The 16744-nt window shown below is 38.0% G+C and overlaps 1 protein-coding gene and 1 pseudogene across 1 annotated transcript; one reads left to right on the top strand and one right to left on the bottom strand.

Annotated features, from left to right (window-relative positions):
- Window positions 1-1102: 1102 nt before the first annotated feature.
- s100a10a (S100 calcium binding protein A10a) lies at window positions 1103-1806 on the bottom strand. The gene is made up of 3 exons (XM_016551769.1): window positions 1713-1806; window positions 1449-1625; window positions 1103-1329 (listed from the first exon to the last, which is right to left on the bottom strand). The coding sequence occupies exons 2-3, from the start codon at window positions 1587-1589 to the stop codon at window positions 1165-1167; spliced, it is 306 nt and encodes a 101-aa protein (XP_016407255.1). The 5' UTR covers window positions 1590-1625; window positions 1713-1806; the 3' UTR covers window positions 1103-1164.
- Window positions 1807-3284: 1478 nt separating this feature from the next.
- On the top strand, window positions 3285-16399 carry LOC107739490 (tripartite motif-containing protein 46-like; annotated as a pseudogene).
- The last annotated feature ends 345 nt before the right edge of the window (window positions 16400-16744 follow it).

Here is a 16744-nt window from a genome sequence, read left to right as displayed (position 1 = left end):
TAGCTGTTGTGTAAACAATTGAACTAAGGTAAATAAAACCACACTGACATACATTCTGACAAATGTCAACTTTCAGATTCAGATTTGACTTAATTTTCAATTTATTATTATTATTATTATTATTATTTCTTCAGATTTCAACTGAAAGGTTGAACTATGTTCTCAGCGAAGAATACTTTTCATATGTTGGTGCAAGTTGTCATATTGTTTTTTTTTTTTTTTACCAAAACTTTAATATATTGTTCATTATTTATTTATATATTTATTTTTCATTTTAATTTTTTAGTTTAATATTTCTTTATATGTCGTAAGTGTATGTAGTATAACTACATATTGACCTGGGGTATAAGGTCAAATCAGAAATTTTCACAGGAGTAAATTGAAACAACTAGTCGTAGTTTCCCCTATACTTTATACTCAGTCACACATTAGTAAGATTAAATGTTGTATTTTGATAATTTAGATGGCAATGTGTTATCCGAAATAATGATAAAGCGACATAAATTACATAAATTTTAACAGCAACATACTTTTGGATAAAGCAACATTGTCCAAAATAAGTCATTCATCAACTGTGTTGGTCTTACTGAATTATAAAACTAGAGCGACATCTAGTGGATTTGTCACAGTTCAAATGGTATGACACTACAGTCCTAGGGTGGATACGATTAGCTGACTGATTTAATTTAATTTAATTTAATTTAATTTAATTTAATTTTTATATGTATGTCTGCAACTGCCAATAATGTAAGCCACCGGGAGACTAGACGGCTGTGATTCATTGTATTGCATTAATAGAAAGCCAAATAATATAATGATTTGTAATACAAAGTATTTTTCCAAAACTAAGTTTTATTAGTATTTTCGTGCCGTGGCGGTGAGGGCGGGAACATATGTGACGTAGCCACGCACACTTATTAGACTGTCTCATTCTAGCGTTTAATGCCGAGGAGGACTTTAGCCTACAAGACTCTGAAGGACTGAGCTAGGAAGGACGCAGCCTTCCGTTTGAGAAGCACCCATAGTATGTAGTACGGATCTTGTGCGGGTCTTTTCTGCCCTCTTGTGGCATACGAGGAAACGAAAAGGAAAAAAAAAAAATCAGACATTTTAATAGACAACATGATTAACTTTACAGTTTGTCTGCATGGATCATTTTCCTCTTCATTTCCAGCTTTGTGTCTTCTTTAACTGCATCCTGTAGCACGCTTCACAGGCGATGGACAAACCCACAACCAAAGACACAAACTCCTCAAAGTTCACCTCCCCATCTCCATTGGCATCCAAGTCCTTCATAATTCTGTCTATGGTAGTCGGATCCTTCTGAGACTGTGGGAAAAGAGAATAAAATGTGTTTGATAAACGAGAGAAAAGGTCTGGATTTCCTTTTCTTGGAAAATGAAAGAGAGGAGGCCAGAATTATAGTATTTATGACAGAAGTTTTTCACCTTGAGAAACCCAGAGAGCTCGTTCTCCATAAGGGTTCGGAGTTCACGGCGGGTCAGGGTGCCGCTCTTGCCCTCTTTTCCAGCGTAGCGGTGGAATACCATGATGAGGGACTCCATGGCGGTCTCTAGTTCAGATGGCATGGCTGCTCACTGTCTGGGTCCAGCCACTGTAGAAAGCTGATATGAATCTTATATTAACCCTGATCTTGACAATGCGTTTCTAAGCTTAAAAAAAAACAAAAAACAGCAGAATGAAGAGCTTACCGTTTGTGTGCCTGAGTGAAGATTTTGAGAAATGCTGGTTATCTCCCTCAAGACTTTATATGACCGAGCCCATGGGCAGGAGAAGGTCTTATCAGGGGAAGTTGAGCAATACATTGATTAGAGCACAGCATACCTAAGTGTTCGAGTTAAACAGACTTTGTGTGTTCTATATAGATCGCATGATTCAACGGGGCACAGTAATGTTAGTAGATGAAACGCCAGAAATTGTACAATATATATACACAAGCAGTCAAACGTTTGGAATAATTAGGATTTTTAAAAATGTTTTTGAAAGAAGTCTCTTATATTCAGCAAGGCTGCATTTAAATTAAAATTAATTTTAAATATAATTTCTTCCTGTGGTGGTAAAGCTGAATTTTCAGCATCATTACTCCAGTCTTCAGTGATCCTTCAGAAATCATCCTAATATGCTGATCTGGTGTTCACAAAACATTTCTTATTATTATCAATGTTGAAAACAGTTTTTGCTGATTTTTAATTTTAGGAAAACTGTGATACACTACAGTACAAAATTTTGGTATAATTAAGATTTAAAAAAAAAACTTTATTCATCAAGGAGGCATTAAAATAACAGTAAAGACATTAATGTTACAAAAGATTTCTATTTCAAATAAATGCTGTACTGTATCACAGTACACACCGAATACTTATGAATCATTTAAAGATTAGCCTATAAAATTAAATCAAATTAAATGTTTTTATTTGATTTTTGTATTTCTTAATCCCTGCCAGGTCACCTTCCGAGAGTGATGAGAGAAATTAAGCTTTTCGAAACTCTGAATCAATTGAACCAATTGCTTCGCAAAATGATTCACTATTTCGAAGCGCTCGAAACACAACATGTTGGGCGGCATCTGCTGGTCAAAAGCTTTAAGTGCAACGAAAACTCAGCCGAAACATGTATAATGACACATTTTACAAAGCAATTGCAAATGTTTTCATGAAAGTGTAATCTATTAAATGCAATCTACAAATCATTACATACCATTAAATATGAAGGCTTTGTAAAATTCATGTTCTTCTATTAATGTACAAGGCCTGTTTTGTGTCTTCTTAGACAAGGGTTGATAAACTAGGTCAATTAGAAGCAAATATCATTCTACTTTATTATACACGCATAGACCTACGTATTAAAATTCATTCATATTTAAAAATGAACCTACATTATAAAACTGACCGAAACATTGGACACTCGTTCATGGGTTCACCAGATCAAAGCCATTTGGCGGCGAACCATTGGAATTTTGAAAAATCGAAATCAAGATTCGAAACAGTATGACGTAACGAAGCCTCCGATCACTGATTCGAAACGAAAGACTCGTAAATATTTCGAAGCTTCAAAAGAAACAATGTCTTCAGGTAACATCTGCACAGTTTTACTTTTTAAAATGTTTTTGTTCTACAATTATTGGATAAGACTGTCAGTTTGCCTAAAATACATAGTTAAATCCAACAGCTCTGTTGTGATTTGGCTATGCCGAGGCAGTAGCAGTAATCGTGTGCATTAACCAGCAGCGTGCTGCTGATGAAGCGGACATGCTGGTTACCACGGAAACGGGATGCGGGCAGGAGACGGAGAGCGTCGGGTTGAAAGCATCTCCAGCTGCGTGCGGATGTAGCGACATCCTACTAACCTACATTTCAACCTGAAAGAGGCAATGGCGGCCAACGGAAGATTTCCCCATTGACATATAGCTTAATGATCTACTGCGACGAAACGGAACATAAACGGTATGTTTCGCAAGAAAAATAGAGAATGCATTTAATCCGCATCGTGCATGTGGCAGTGTGAAGCTTCTTCAGCATGCGGTGTTTTATTAATCTAATTTATTAAGCTGGCTGGAACCTGCAAGTAGGCTTTACATTCATTGCAATTAAAAATGTGTATCTCGGTAAGTCGCAGTGATTTGCGACAGCAGTGCTGTCATACGAAGTAAAGACAGCAGCATCCTGTAATGGCGCCCAGATTTCAGGTGAAGGTAACGGCGCTGCCGAATACAGCACGAGCCGTGCTAACCGGTTATACGGTCATGTCTGTAGGTCAAACCTCAGTCGCGTTTATTTTGTAGTAAAATCACGTTAAACTTTGGTTCTGCGGGATGGGGTGACTTATAGGGCCAGTTGACATTGCTGAATGACCGCGCGACGATAAAGAAGCCCAAGAGTGCCTTTAAGCTGCTGTAGGCCTTCCTAAAGAATGCGTTTTGATTTTTAGAGTAAGATTTAAATAGAAAATTCTTGTCTAACGAAAAGATATAGGTTAGATTTTACAATGACATTGCCATTGAATGGGACAGGCCAGTGGTTAACTAATAACTAGCGTAGGCTACTAATAATTATAACCAGGCTAAACCAGCCTATTTTATTTGCATGGAAAATGGTTTTCAGATTCAATTAATTATAGAATTTCTTTGTCACAGTGGTTTCTAGAGGTCAAAGTTACTAAACTAATTTTTTTAAGTGTTATTTGTGCACACTGTATGTTTTTGTGGAGATGAAAACTGTTCATGCATGTTTGGAAAAAAAAAACTTTAAAAAACAGGTGTCAGATTCATTTGTGGTGCTGTTGCTCAGTCAGTCTTCAAACAGTCACCACAAATATGTCTCTACCGTGCTAGTCTGATGGACAAGGTCATTCTTAAGCTGATGTGGCCTTTCCAGAGCTTCCAGTGTCACCCAGCTGTCTGCTTAAATCATGAACATCAGGTCACCATCCATTTTTAAAGAGCATTGCAGGCCAGTAGCAGTGCACCAGAGACAGCTATTTATAAAGGTGTGCATGTCTCTCTTAGCAACCAGGCAGCATGAAAATCTAGTCTCTCTTTCCTCTTTCTTTAAATCGGTGTGCAACAGAGACATCATAATTCTTCACAGAGCCCAAATGTTTTGTTCCAAATATGACTTAAAGGCACAATATGTAAGATTTTTTTTATTAAAATATCCAAAAACCACTAGAACAGTGTTATATATTTTGCTGACTTGTGTACTACTTACATTATCCCAAATGTTTTGAAGAATGTTTAAATCCAGAGAAATAAGCTATTTTAACTAGTGACACGGACCGTGTCCATAGTGTCATTGTGTCGCCTGCCAATGACGTCATACACCCTAGATTTCAAAAGAAACACCTAGAAACACCAAAGACGCTTTAATATGTTGTGCGTTTTATTAGACCGGTGACGATCGCACAGAGTAGCATTATAACAGAACTTTCAAATGTATCTAGTATGATAAAACAGCACTGCTTTTATTTCCCCACATACGGACGACCGGAAGGAGTGGAAGTGGTCGACTGTGGCATAATATCCCGTCGAATTGCATCGGCTGTGGGGATGAAGACGACAACTCCCATGATTCCACACTCAGTCACGGCGTCATCAAACTACACCTTTGATTCTTTGTTTATTTTGAATACGCGCCCTCTAGCGGCAAAAATGACATATTGTGCCTTTAAAGGTCCCCTGAAATGCTTAGAAACACGCAGCGTTACACTATGTGTTGACGTCATTTTTACTGAAACAGGAAGACAGGGTGGGACATATCAAGCAGCCCTGCCCCTTTTTAAAATAGCCAGTAGCGTTCGTTTATATCACAGCTTGGGCTAAAGCCGTTCAGAGCCGTTGAGTTCCTTAAAGCCGCATTTGACAGGGTATGCCAGCCACAATCTCATCCATATTGCTATAAAATATAGCATTCTGTGTAGAATTCAAATAGCTCCGATACATTTTGTGGTCTGCGCCGACTCGCGCATGTGATCCGCTCGGTGGTTAGCGTGACACAGTGCGAAACCAGACTTCTTTTTTTCCTCAATGGAAAGCATATTTACACTGTTTGAATCGTTCCCTGTCCCCTATATAGTGCACTATTTGCCATTCACTGTACAGAAAATACTAATTCTGTGGACAAGTGACCGATTTCAGCCGCGGCTTCAGCGTCTATTTTATAGTGTAGGGGGCTTCTAGAGAGCATTTGATTGGACAGAAAGTTTCATGAGAAGCTGAAGTACGATGTGACGTCAAAAAAATCGTTGAGCCGTTTTGGCGGAAGTGACGAACTGCAAGCTTTGAATGCTTATATCTTCTAAATGCGAATTTTGTCACTGTTTTGGAGCACACTGCCTTATAGATAACCTTAAGACTAACATATTGATACTAACACCCAAAAAACTTTAATTTTGATTTCATGGGGACTTTAAGGAGTTAAATTTAGGGATTATCTGGCTGTGGCATTCTCTGAATGTTCAGTTCAACTGGTAGTGCTTGATGCTATAGTAACACTAAGACCAGGGGATACCATACTGATACAATGCATAGCTTATTTGCTAAGCTGCAAACATGTAGCAAAATGTGTAAATTATAATTTAAAAAAATTTTCTTATAAGGGTTTATGTGATTAACCCAACCCCACCCTTATCAAACATATTGATTTTAGGGCTAGGGTTGAGTTTAGGCCCTGGAATAGCATTTCTGATTTTAGAGGTACATTCAGGGTTATGAGGGGTTAAGGATGTTGATCTGGGAACATGTGGTACTTGGATAAATTATGTTGTGATTGTTACAATATGTTTTGTTCTCCACAAATTATTAATTAAAGTCTGATTTAAGATGTCTGATTGCACCATTACAATGAAATTCATTTATGGACATACAATACCATTCAAAAGTTTGGGGTCAGTAAGTTTTTTTTTTTTATTAAAAAAAGTATACTTTTTAGCAAGGATGCATTAAATCGACCAACATTGACAAGACTTTTACATACAATATAAAATATTAATATATTAAAACTTATTTTAAAATGTAATAATATTTCACAATATTACTGTTTTTACTGTATTTTTGATACAATTTTTGACGCAGCCTGGGTGAGAATAAGAAATGGCTTTCAAAAACAAAACAAATATTACTTTTGAACAGTAGTGTACGTAATTCATTTTTAAATATATTTTTATCTGATAATAAACTCTCATAATATAACTGTAGCCTATGCTGTGCTTTTATAATGGTATTTAGTCAATATTTGTAAGATCTTTCTTCTTCTGTTATCTTTTTTTTTCACTCATCTTCTTTCTTTTCACCCTCCATTCATTTTTTCCAGTCCAATATGAAGAGTATGGAGCAGGAATTGCTGTGTCCTGTGTGCAAGGACATTGTGAAGCAGCCCATTGTACTTCCCTGCCTGCACAGCGTGTGTCTCATGTGTGCCTCCGAGGTGCTGGTTCAGAGCGGGTATCCCCAACCCGAGCTCCCCCCGGAGCCCAACTCGCCCGCTTCTACCCCCAACATGCGGTCCCCACGGCAGATGCGCAGGCCCATGCCCAAGTCTGACCGCGTGGACCGCCTGTTGCGCTCAGGTGTGTACAGACAAGAAAGAGTATGCACCATCTTCAATGTCATATAAACAGGTTGATATATATTTAGTTTATCTGATTGTGTATGTTTAGGTTCTGGGACATACCCAGGCCGCAGGCGAAAGGAAGGCCCTCCACTTGTCATGCTTTTTCATTGCGCCCCCTGTGGACGAGATGTGGAACTAGGTGAGAGAGGATTGGCTGAGTGCATGAGGAACCTTACACTGGAGAGAATTGTGGAAAGGTAATAAATACACACATTCAAGTACATTGAAATTATATTAGTGGTCGACCGATATTGGTTTTTTGACAGCCGATGCCGATATCTTGGAAAGCAGGGTGGCCGATGGCCGATATAATTCTCCAGTGAAGCTGACCGCTCCTCCTGTCCGTATTCAATTCGCACGGACCGACCGTCACGCAGAGAACACTCGATCATGCAGGATACAAATGCACACTTCATAAGATCTCACAGCTGGATTCGACTAAGTTTGCAAAATTTTTGAAATTAGATGTTCATTAGTCATTCAAAGATATGTTTAAATGATGTAAATGCGTATTTGCTGAATGCTGATGGCAAACGAGAAAGTATTATAATGTTTGCCTTTATATTACTAACAATATAAAAGCAATCGTTATAATACTTTTTTGTATACATTTTAATCCTTTGTTTAACAGTTTTTTCTGATTATTAGACAGACTTCTGTCCGTGGACAGAACTGTTAGCGACGACAGTGAACAAGGAGAATGTGAGCACTGTGTGTTCAGGCGCTGCCGTTCTGCGCGCCGTCAAAATAAAAGCCCCGCCACGAACGCATCGGGCAAACAGAAAAACTTATCGGCCGATTCCGATATGTGAAAAAATGCCAAATATCGGCCGATATATCGACCTTGGCGATATATCGGTCGACCACTAAATTATATATTATATTATATATTTAAAATGAAACAATATAATATATTTTCAGTATTTATACTTAAGTTATTTGATTAATGATCTTAAATAGAAACTTAAATGCACAATATTATATTTTTGTAATGAAATATAATTATCATTTGAGCATTTATACTTATTTACTTATGTGATAAGTTTGAATTGAATTGAACAAGTGATCTAGTAATATTAAATAGAATCTTAAATACACAATATAATATAATATAATATAATATTTTGAGGATTTATACTTATTTTCTTGTTTAATTAGTGACCTAGGAATCTTAAATAGAACCTTAAATACTCAATTTAAGATTATAATTAATATATAATATAATATAAAAATATTTTGAGGATTTATACTTATTTACTTGTTTGATTAGTGACCTAGTAATCTTAAGTAGAATCTTGAATACACAATTTACCCAGCGTGTTACTATATCTACATGAAAAAAAAACACATACAGACAAATAAACAAACGCTTCACTGTAGGATCTCTCTCTTTCTCTCTTGCTTTCTGAAGGTACAGGCACACAGTGAGTTTGGGCAGTGTGGCTGTGATGTGTCAGTTCTGTAAACCCCCACAGGCCCTGGAGGCCACTAAAGGCTGTGCTGACTGCAGAGCCAGCTTCTGTAATGAGTGCTTCAAACTCTACCACCCCTGGGGCACTCCACGCGCCCAGCACGAACATGTTCAGCCCACCCTCAACTTCAGGCCAAAGGTAAGCCGCTTCTCCTGGAGAGCCCAGGATTACTACCCGATTACCTCTCACACCTTGAAGTCCAGGGTCTGATGAATTTTTTAACATAAAACTGAATTCACAATCCCTTTTACTTCCATAATATGCTGTATTTCTGAGTGAAACTGAATATTCACAAAATAAATATGCAGATGCAACTTAATTTTATCAACAGAGCATCGTAAAGTTTCTTTCCGTCTCTCTAGGTGTTGACATGCCCAGAACATGATCAGGAGAGGCTGCAGTTTTACTGTAAGTCATGTCAGATGCTTCTTTGTTCACTCTGTAAACTGCGTAGAATTCATGCGGGTCACAAGATTGCACCCGTCACCCAAGCCTACCAGACTCTTAAGGTATGTTTTCAATTCACCTCTATTTTAATGATGTACCTGGCGTACATGACTGTCATTTTAAGTTGCCATGGTTTTCTCTTTTAAAGAAATTGATTTAATACAATTTTAGAAGCTAAGTATGGACAAATAAACAAATGTAGTTAAAAACTGCTGGGTTTTCACATTTTTTAAAGTGCCCCTATAATGCCATTTTGAATATTGCCTTTCATGCAGTGTGTAATGTAGCTGTATGTGAATGTAAACAATCTGCAAAGTTATTGTCTCCCAAAAGAAAGAATCGAACAGCCTAAACGAGTTGTCAGTAATTCGAATCCCACTTCCGTGACGGCTACATGTCACGGGGTAACACATTTGCATAATGCCCGCAGATGTTTTACGTTGTCAGGCAGTGAACAACTTGACCCACCCTCAAACACTGTAGTTTGTTCATGTGGTAAACATCATGTCGAGAAGATGTTGTGTCCTACGCTGCAGTAAATTCGTTATATTTTTACTTCCGAAAGATGATGCTGCAAAGAACCAGTGGTTAAAATATTTTTTTCCCACTGTACCACAGCAGTACAACACCAGTCTTTTTTTGTGTTCCCGTCATTTTACTGACGACTGATTCTTTAATCTCGGGGAGTTCAACAAGGGGTTCACAAAACGCTTGCTCTTGAAAGATATCCTGTTTATTTGGACCAGCTGGCTCCACTGAATCACAGTCTGCAAGTATGAGAAATAATGGAATGGATGTTTATATTTTCTATCGAGCGTTCAAAATACGGAACTATGGCAATGGGCGTATCGTTAATGACATGCGCTGTATGCGGTAGACCAATCACAACAGACTGGGCCATCTGACCCATCAGAGCAGAGTAGGCTGAATTTTAGAACGGCTTTGAACTAATCGTTTGAGTATCGTTGGAAAATGAGGTGATATTAAATGCATATTTTGAGAAAACGAAAGTGTTTTTTGACCTTGCATGCAAGTAAACCTATTGTAAGAGACTCCCAAAACAAAATTAGGAACCTTAAAAATGGCATAATAGTAGCACTTTAAAATGCAACAACAGCGCCACCTAATGGCAGTTCCGATGCAGTACCATATGCAGTTAATGAAGTTGTGTGGGGTTTTAAAGCATCTTTAAAAAAAATACAGCAATAAGGGAAAGTCATGTGATCAGATGAGTTTATCTCTCACAAACATTATGCTGGTGTTCAGTTTGTTTAGTGGTGATGTGTAAGTCTATTCATCGCATGTCTTAGATCTATGGTTTATGAACTCTTGAAAGCCAGGAAATCAGCAGTAAACAAACTCCATTGTGCGTGATCCTTCTGTAGTGAGCTATTTTTACTCTGACAGGACAGGATTTTCTTTAGGATGACAGTATTCCCATGATTCAAAGGATACGAGAGGTCACTAAATGATCCATTGAGCAAAAATTATACTTCTCATTCACAAAAATGTTTGAAAGCTTTTAAAAAATCTGATCACAAATGGGCTATAATATTATTTCTACATTTTTATTACTGCTAAAAATAAATATTATGAAAATACAAATGCAACATATCACAACAATTTTCAATGCATGAATCAAACTCACTTTTCTGACATTTCTACTCGTAGAATTTATGCCAAACTATAATGAATAAGGCAACAACATTACTATTATTAATCTTCTCAATAAAGATGCCTCATTTAAAGTAAAAAATCTTTTACATTGTGTGTTGTTTTTAAACTCTAGGACAAGATTACCAAGGAGCTGAACTACATCCTGTCCAATCAGGACATGGTGATGACTCAGATCACACAACTGGAGAATGCCATCACTCAGACTGGGGTACGGCCACCTTTTCCATCTTTGTCACAAAAGGAAAGCAGGTGTTTGATGTGCTGAACGGTTGTCTGTTTGCATGAATGCAGGTGAACAGTGTATCAGCCAAAGAGCAGCTCTCTCACTGCGTGAAGGAGATAATGGCGTTACTAACCGAGCGGCAGACAATGCTGGCCCAGGCTTTGGAAAGCTCACGGCAGAGAAGGGCAGAGGCTTTGGCCAATCAGGTGGCTGAAAAACGGAGCTTGCTGGAACACGCTGGCTTGATGGCTTTCACTCAAGAGCTGCTCAAAGAAAATGACCCATCGAGCTTTGTGCACGCAGCCAGAATAACACACAACAGGTGGGACGGCTAACCCACCTTAATATCTGCTGATAATACTGATGTCTGTTCTCGAAATTTGAAAACAGAAAAAAAATCTGAAAAAATTACCTCTCTTTCTGGCAGACTGGCCCAATCAATTGAATCTGTGCAGCGTTTCTCTCTTTCTGCTGATCCTTCGTTCCGTCACTTTCAGCTTGATGTTTCCAGAGAGCTCAAACTCCTCACAGACCTGAACTTCATTCGGGGTAGGAAAAGGAACACTAACATTTTATAAAATGCTGCTGACAAACTCATAATGTCTGTCTTTAATGTTTATCCATAATGTGCATTATGGTTATCATATCAGCACTACACTGATTTAAGACTGGCAATCCTTACTTACAAAATTACACAGTAAGGTTTATGTGTTTGATTCACTAAAAAACCCAGATTGCAAAACTTTTTCATTCTGGAATCAGTTTGATTACAGTGGACTCACTGTATGAATTTGATTCACTAAAACAAACTGGTTCTTAAGAGTCATTCATTTGGAATCACGTGAACTACACTGGTCGTACTGTTTGTTTTGATTCACCAAAAACTGCCGACTCATAAGTGTCATTAATTCGGGAATCAGACTACATTGGTCACACTATCGTCATTCACTAAAAGAACTGACTAATAAGACTTGTTCGTTTTGTTATCAGACCACACAGGCCGTACTGTATGTTTAGATTTAAAAAAAAAGAGCCGACTTACAGTAATTAGTTTGGGAATCGGACTACACTGGTCACGCTGCACATCTTGATTCACAAAAAGAACCAATACAGCATGATCACTGTAGTCCGATTCTCTAATATATGAGTATTGACAAAATAATCTTTTTATGCCCTTTATTTTAACACATTATTATCATATCAGCAAAATCCAACATCATTCAACTTCTAATTTGCATGTATTGTTATGTTAGTACATAAACTAATTTCAGTACATATGTATAAATTTAATAAAACATATCTTAAGTATTTAAACTTGCAGTTGTGTGCCATAGCCTTTTTCATTAAGTAAAACAATCCAAGATTTTTGGGGGTTTGTTTGGAATGGGCATGTGGAATTAATTTTATTTGTGCAGGTCTTAAAAAGGTCTTTAAGGGTTTATTCACACCTGTCTTGTTTGGTTCGATTGAATTGAACTCAAGTTCGCTTCCCCCTTTGGTGTGGATCTTTTGGGCAGGTGTGAATACAGCAATCGCACTTGGGTGCGGACCAAACAACCGTACCGAGACATAGCTGAAGAGGTGGTCTCGGTCCACTTCCAAACGAACTCTGGTACGGTTGAATGGATGAACCAATGAATGGATGACCTTAAGCACACGTGTGGTTTTGTTTACAGTTTCTGGTTCACTTGCAAAAAGGGCAGTGTGAAAGCGAACCGCACCAAACAAAAAAAAAATCAACATTGTATTTGGTTGCGATCAAAGCAAGTGAATTAGCGGAATTTCCTGGTGTGAATACACCCTAAATGTCTTAAATATCATTTTAAAATCTCTGCAGAATCCCTGCTGATATAATAATATTGTGTTATGAGAGATACACTAGTGTACAATAATGCACAGAATTTCATGGAAAGCTCACAGAAAGTTATGTCAATAAATAAACACATTGAAAAGTAACGTATCTGAAAAATAAGATATTATGGTGCAAACTGGATCTTACTTGACTTGCAAAAAGTAACCTAATTTGGAATGTCATGTAATCTAACCCCAACCAAAATGACCTATCCCATCAGCCCCTCTTGCTCCTGTGATTGACACCCAGCGAACCCTCGCCTATGACCAGCTCTTCTTGTGTTGGCGGTTGCCTCAAGACTCCTCTCCTGCCTGGCATTACTCGAGATGGACAGTGTGTATGTGCTGAGGGTGAGAGGCTGCAACAAGGCTGGCTTCGGTGAATACAGTGAGGAAGTATATTTACACACACCACCAGCTCCAGGTAAGAAACACCTTCTGAAGATTTTTCAACACAAACATAATTCATCCCCAAATGATACTCATCTATCTTCTATTCTCTTTATCTTTTTTTTATCCATTCCCATCTCCTTCTCTACAACCTTTGGTTTTTCCACATTTTCCAGCTTTTGTGACAACAGCGCTATACGGCCACCTTTCCTGTTCCCTTTTTATAGCCCTTAAAACTCTTTATTATCTTTTTTTTGGTTTATATTTCCCTCATCATTTGATTATTTGAGCCGTTTATTCTTTAAACCACCAGTATGTTTATTTTCCACACAAAACCCTCAATGTAGTGAAATATTTTGATCTGATGTGAATGTTGACCCATTCGCTTTGTAAATGTGGCCACAAGCAAATGCTCCATAATGTTTATTAATAACATTAAATGGAGGCCCGGGTTACAAATAATAATCCAAGATTTGCAAAATCCAACCAGAAGGCAGGTGTTCATGACAAAACGCTAACATTAGCTTCTGCAATGAATGAAAACAAGGGATACAAAGACATGAATCTGATTTTTAAGATTAAGTAAATTCATTTTTGATGTGAATAGGCCTTAACTGAAATACTGATGAGGAAATACACCTTTTCTTCTCTGCCTGTCTGCTGAAACGCAAATCTTCCTCCTTTTTGCAGTCTTGATTTCACCCTGCTATTCCCAGAGTGCATTTCTTTGTCTTCTTTCCTTGTTTACAGTTTTCCTGATTGCTGTATTTATGCCTTGTCCTCCTTTTGCATATTCTATACTTCTATTCTCCCTTTCCACCCACTCTTACGTCCCTCCATTTGGTGCCTTAATTCTGTGTCCCTCTTTCCCCTCTTCTTCTATCCTCCTCAAAATTCCTCCTGTATTCCCTCGCTGTTGTCTTCCTCCCGCCTCCCCGACAGTGTTGAATTTTTACCTGGACTCTCGTTGGGGTCTGCACGCGGACAGACTGGTGGTGAGTAAGGAGCAGCGGTGTGCTCGCAGTGTGCCAGGTCTCTCCCTGCTGCAGGCCGCCGATCGGGCCCTTACTTCCTGTCACCTGACAGCGGATCTGCTTGTGGGTGACGTGGCCATAACGCAGGGTCGACACTATTGGGCATGCTCAGTGGAGCCCGGCTCATATCTGGTCAAGGCAAGTTCTGTAAATAAGAAAATTATATTATATTTCCTGTGAATCCTTCTATATCACTTTTTATCAGATTTTTTTATCAGGTCTTTGGCTCTGTTCTACAGGTTGGAGTGGGCCTAGAGTCCAAACTTCAGGAGTGGTTTCATCTGCCTCAAGATATGGCTAGTCCAAGGTAAGAACAAAATCTCAAATGAACCGAAAGGACAGAAATGAACCGCAAAAATGAGAATAGTAAGTAGATATGCTAATGTTATTGTTAAGATATGATACCTAATACTTCCAATTTTGCTTTTATTATGACCAAACTATTGAAATTATGATTTTAAACTATTAAAATCTAAATGAAAATCTGTATTTAAAAGTTTTTCACAGCAATGCCATGAAATATCCATTTCAGTTCCCCAAAGAACCTTTCATGAAACTGATTTTTTTTTTCTAGTGTAAAAACATTTTAAAAATCTCAACTTATTCCACTATAAAGAACCTTTTGTGTAATGGAAAGGTTCCATGGATGTTAAAGGTTCTTCATGGAACCATCAATTCCAATAAAGAACCTTTATTTTCAAGATTGTGGAAAACCTGTACCTCAGAGTTGGGCGGTCGCTATTACATGTCACATATTCAAGTCAGAACCATTACATGGCACTAGTCTGAACAAAACAAAAAAATTATATTGTTAACAATAAACCCAAATAACTACATTCAAATTCAAAATGATGAAAAATATCATCATTAGCCTGATAGAGTTTGGGCTCCTTGCCACTGTCGGCTTTGGCTTGCTTACTTTGGATTTACAAGACACTCAGTAATATTATTGATTTGACTGCACTGACACTATCGGATGAGAACAAAGCTTGAACTGAACTGAGCTGGATGATGACACTATTGTCTTGTAGAGCTGCTTTACAGCTCAATCGAATTCAATTCATAATTGATGAATTTTGTAACACCAAAATCGACACTTCTTATAACTGAGTTGAACGTGTTTCACATAATTTAGGAACTTTACAAAGTTACTGAACCAAACTGAATCAACACAGAACTGACTTGAGCTGAATAATGACACTATTGTTTTATTTAGAGCTGCTTTACAGCAAAATGTGAATTTATTTGCATCATTATTTTCCAGTTTGTTACTGTGAAGCTGCCTTGAAACGATCTCTATTGTATAAAGCGCAATATAAATAAATAAATGTGACTTGACTAGAATTCTGAGTTTGCCACTTGTAAATACCACTTCGCTTGGTTATTCATTTGCTCGGAACTCATAATTGCGATATTTCCAACTCCACTTCAAGGGCAAACAGCATATTCAATGAAAAAAAAAAAGGATGGTTCTTGATTTCCATTTTTCACGTATTGAATCCATCTTCTCTGTCTGATAGATATGATCCAGACAGCGGCCATGACAGTGGAGCTGAGGATTCGTCAGATTCTCCTCCCCACTTCTCTTTCCTCACAATGGGCATGGGCAAGATCTACCTGCCCTCCTCTGCCAACTCCCATCATGCCAATGCCAATTACCGAGAGTCTGGTTTCACTAATAGCAATGGGCCTTCATCGCCAGCTGGCGTCACCTATCCGCTGCCTCCGAGACTAGGAGTGTGTCTGGACTTTGAGAAGGGGCGTGTCACGTTTTACGATGCCCACTCACTCCGCCCACTATGGGAGGGGCCTGTGGACTGCTCTGCCCCCGTGTGCCCTGCTTTCTGTTTCATTGGAGGCGGAGCTCTACAGCTACAGGAGCTGGTTGCTAATCGTAATGCAAATCAAACCCCTGTGAGACGAGTCACTATTCAATCACGTGTAACGAAACTGAACTGAACTCTGATTGATTATCATTTTTATAATTCGATTTTAGAGATGGATGTTTTTAATTGCACCCAAGATAAAACTCTTCTTATTTTTCTTTTGGTTTTGAGAGGCCTTTATTGCTGCACTGCTTGCTGAATTACTGATGAATTATTAATTTGCTGATGCCACCTATATACCCAAGAAAACTATTTAAAATGCATATTCACCTATATATAAACACACACACACACACACACAATATATATATATATATATATATATATGCAAAAATATATATTTCCCAGCTTATAATCGGTGACCTCTCTGCTCCAGTGTAGGAAATGTGCCTCAAAGTTTTTTTTAATAGTAGATTCCACCCACACTGCGTACACTGTAGTGATATAATATACCTTGTATTAAAGTATCTTTTGCTTATTAATCTCCAAACAGAGCAGAAATTCCAGACTGTTACACAAGGCCTCATTTTATAACCCACAATACTGTCGTAAACATCTGCTCTTTTAACCTCTAGCCATGTGCTTTCAGGACAGATCTGTCCAACTGTTTCAGCTGTCAACTGGAGCATTTACAAAG

The sequence above is a fragment of the Sinocyclocheilus rhinocerous genome, unplaced genomic scaffold (assembly GCF_001515625.1).
Source record: "Sinocyclocheilus rhinocerous isolate Xijiao unplaced genomic scaffold, SAMN03320098_v1.1 scaffold314, whole genome shotgun sequence".
Classification (NCBI taxonomy): Eukaryota; Metazoa; Chordata; class Actinopteri; order Cypriniformes; family Cyprinidae; genus Sinocyclocheilus; species Sinocyclocheilus rhinocerous.
Note: the sequence above shows the minus strand (reverse complement) of the source record. Positions and strands in the feature narration are given on the sequence as shown.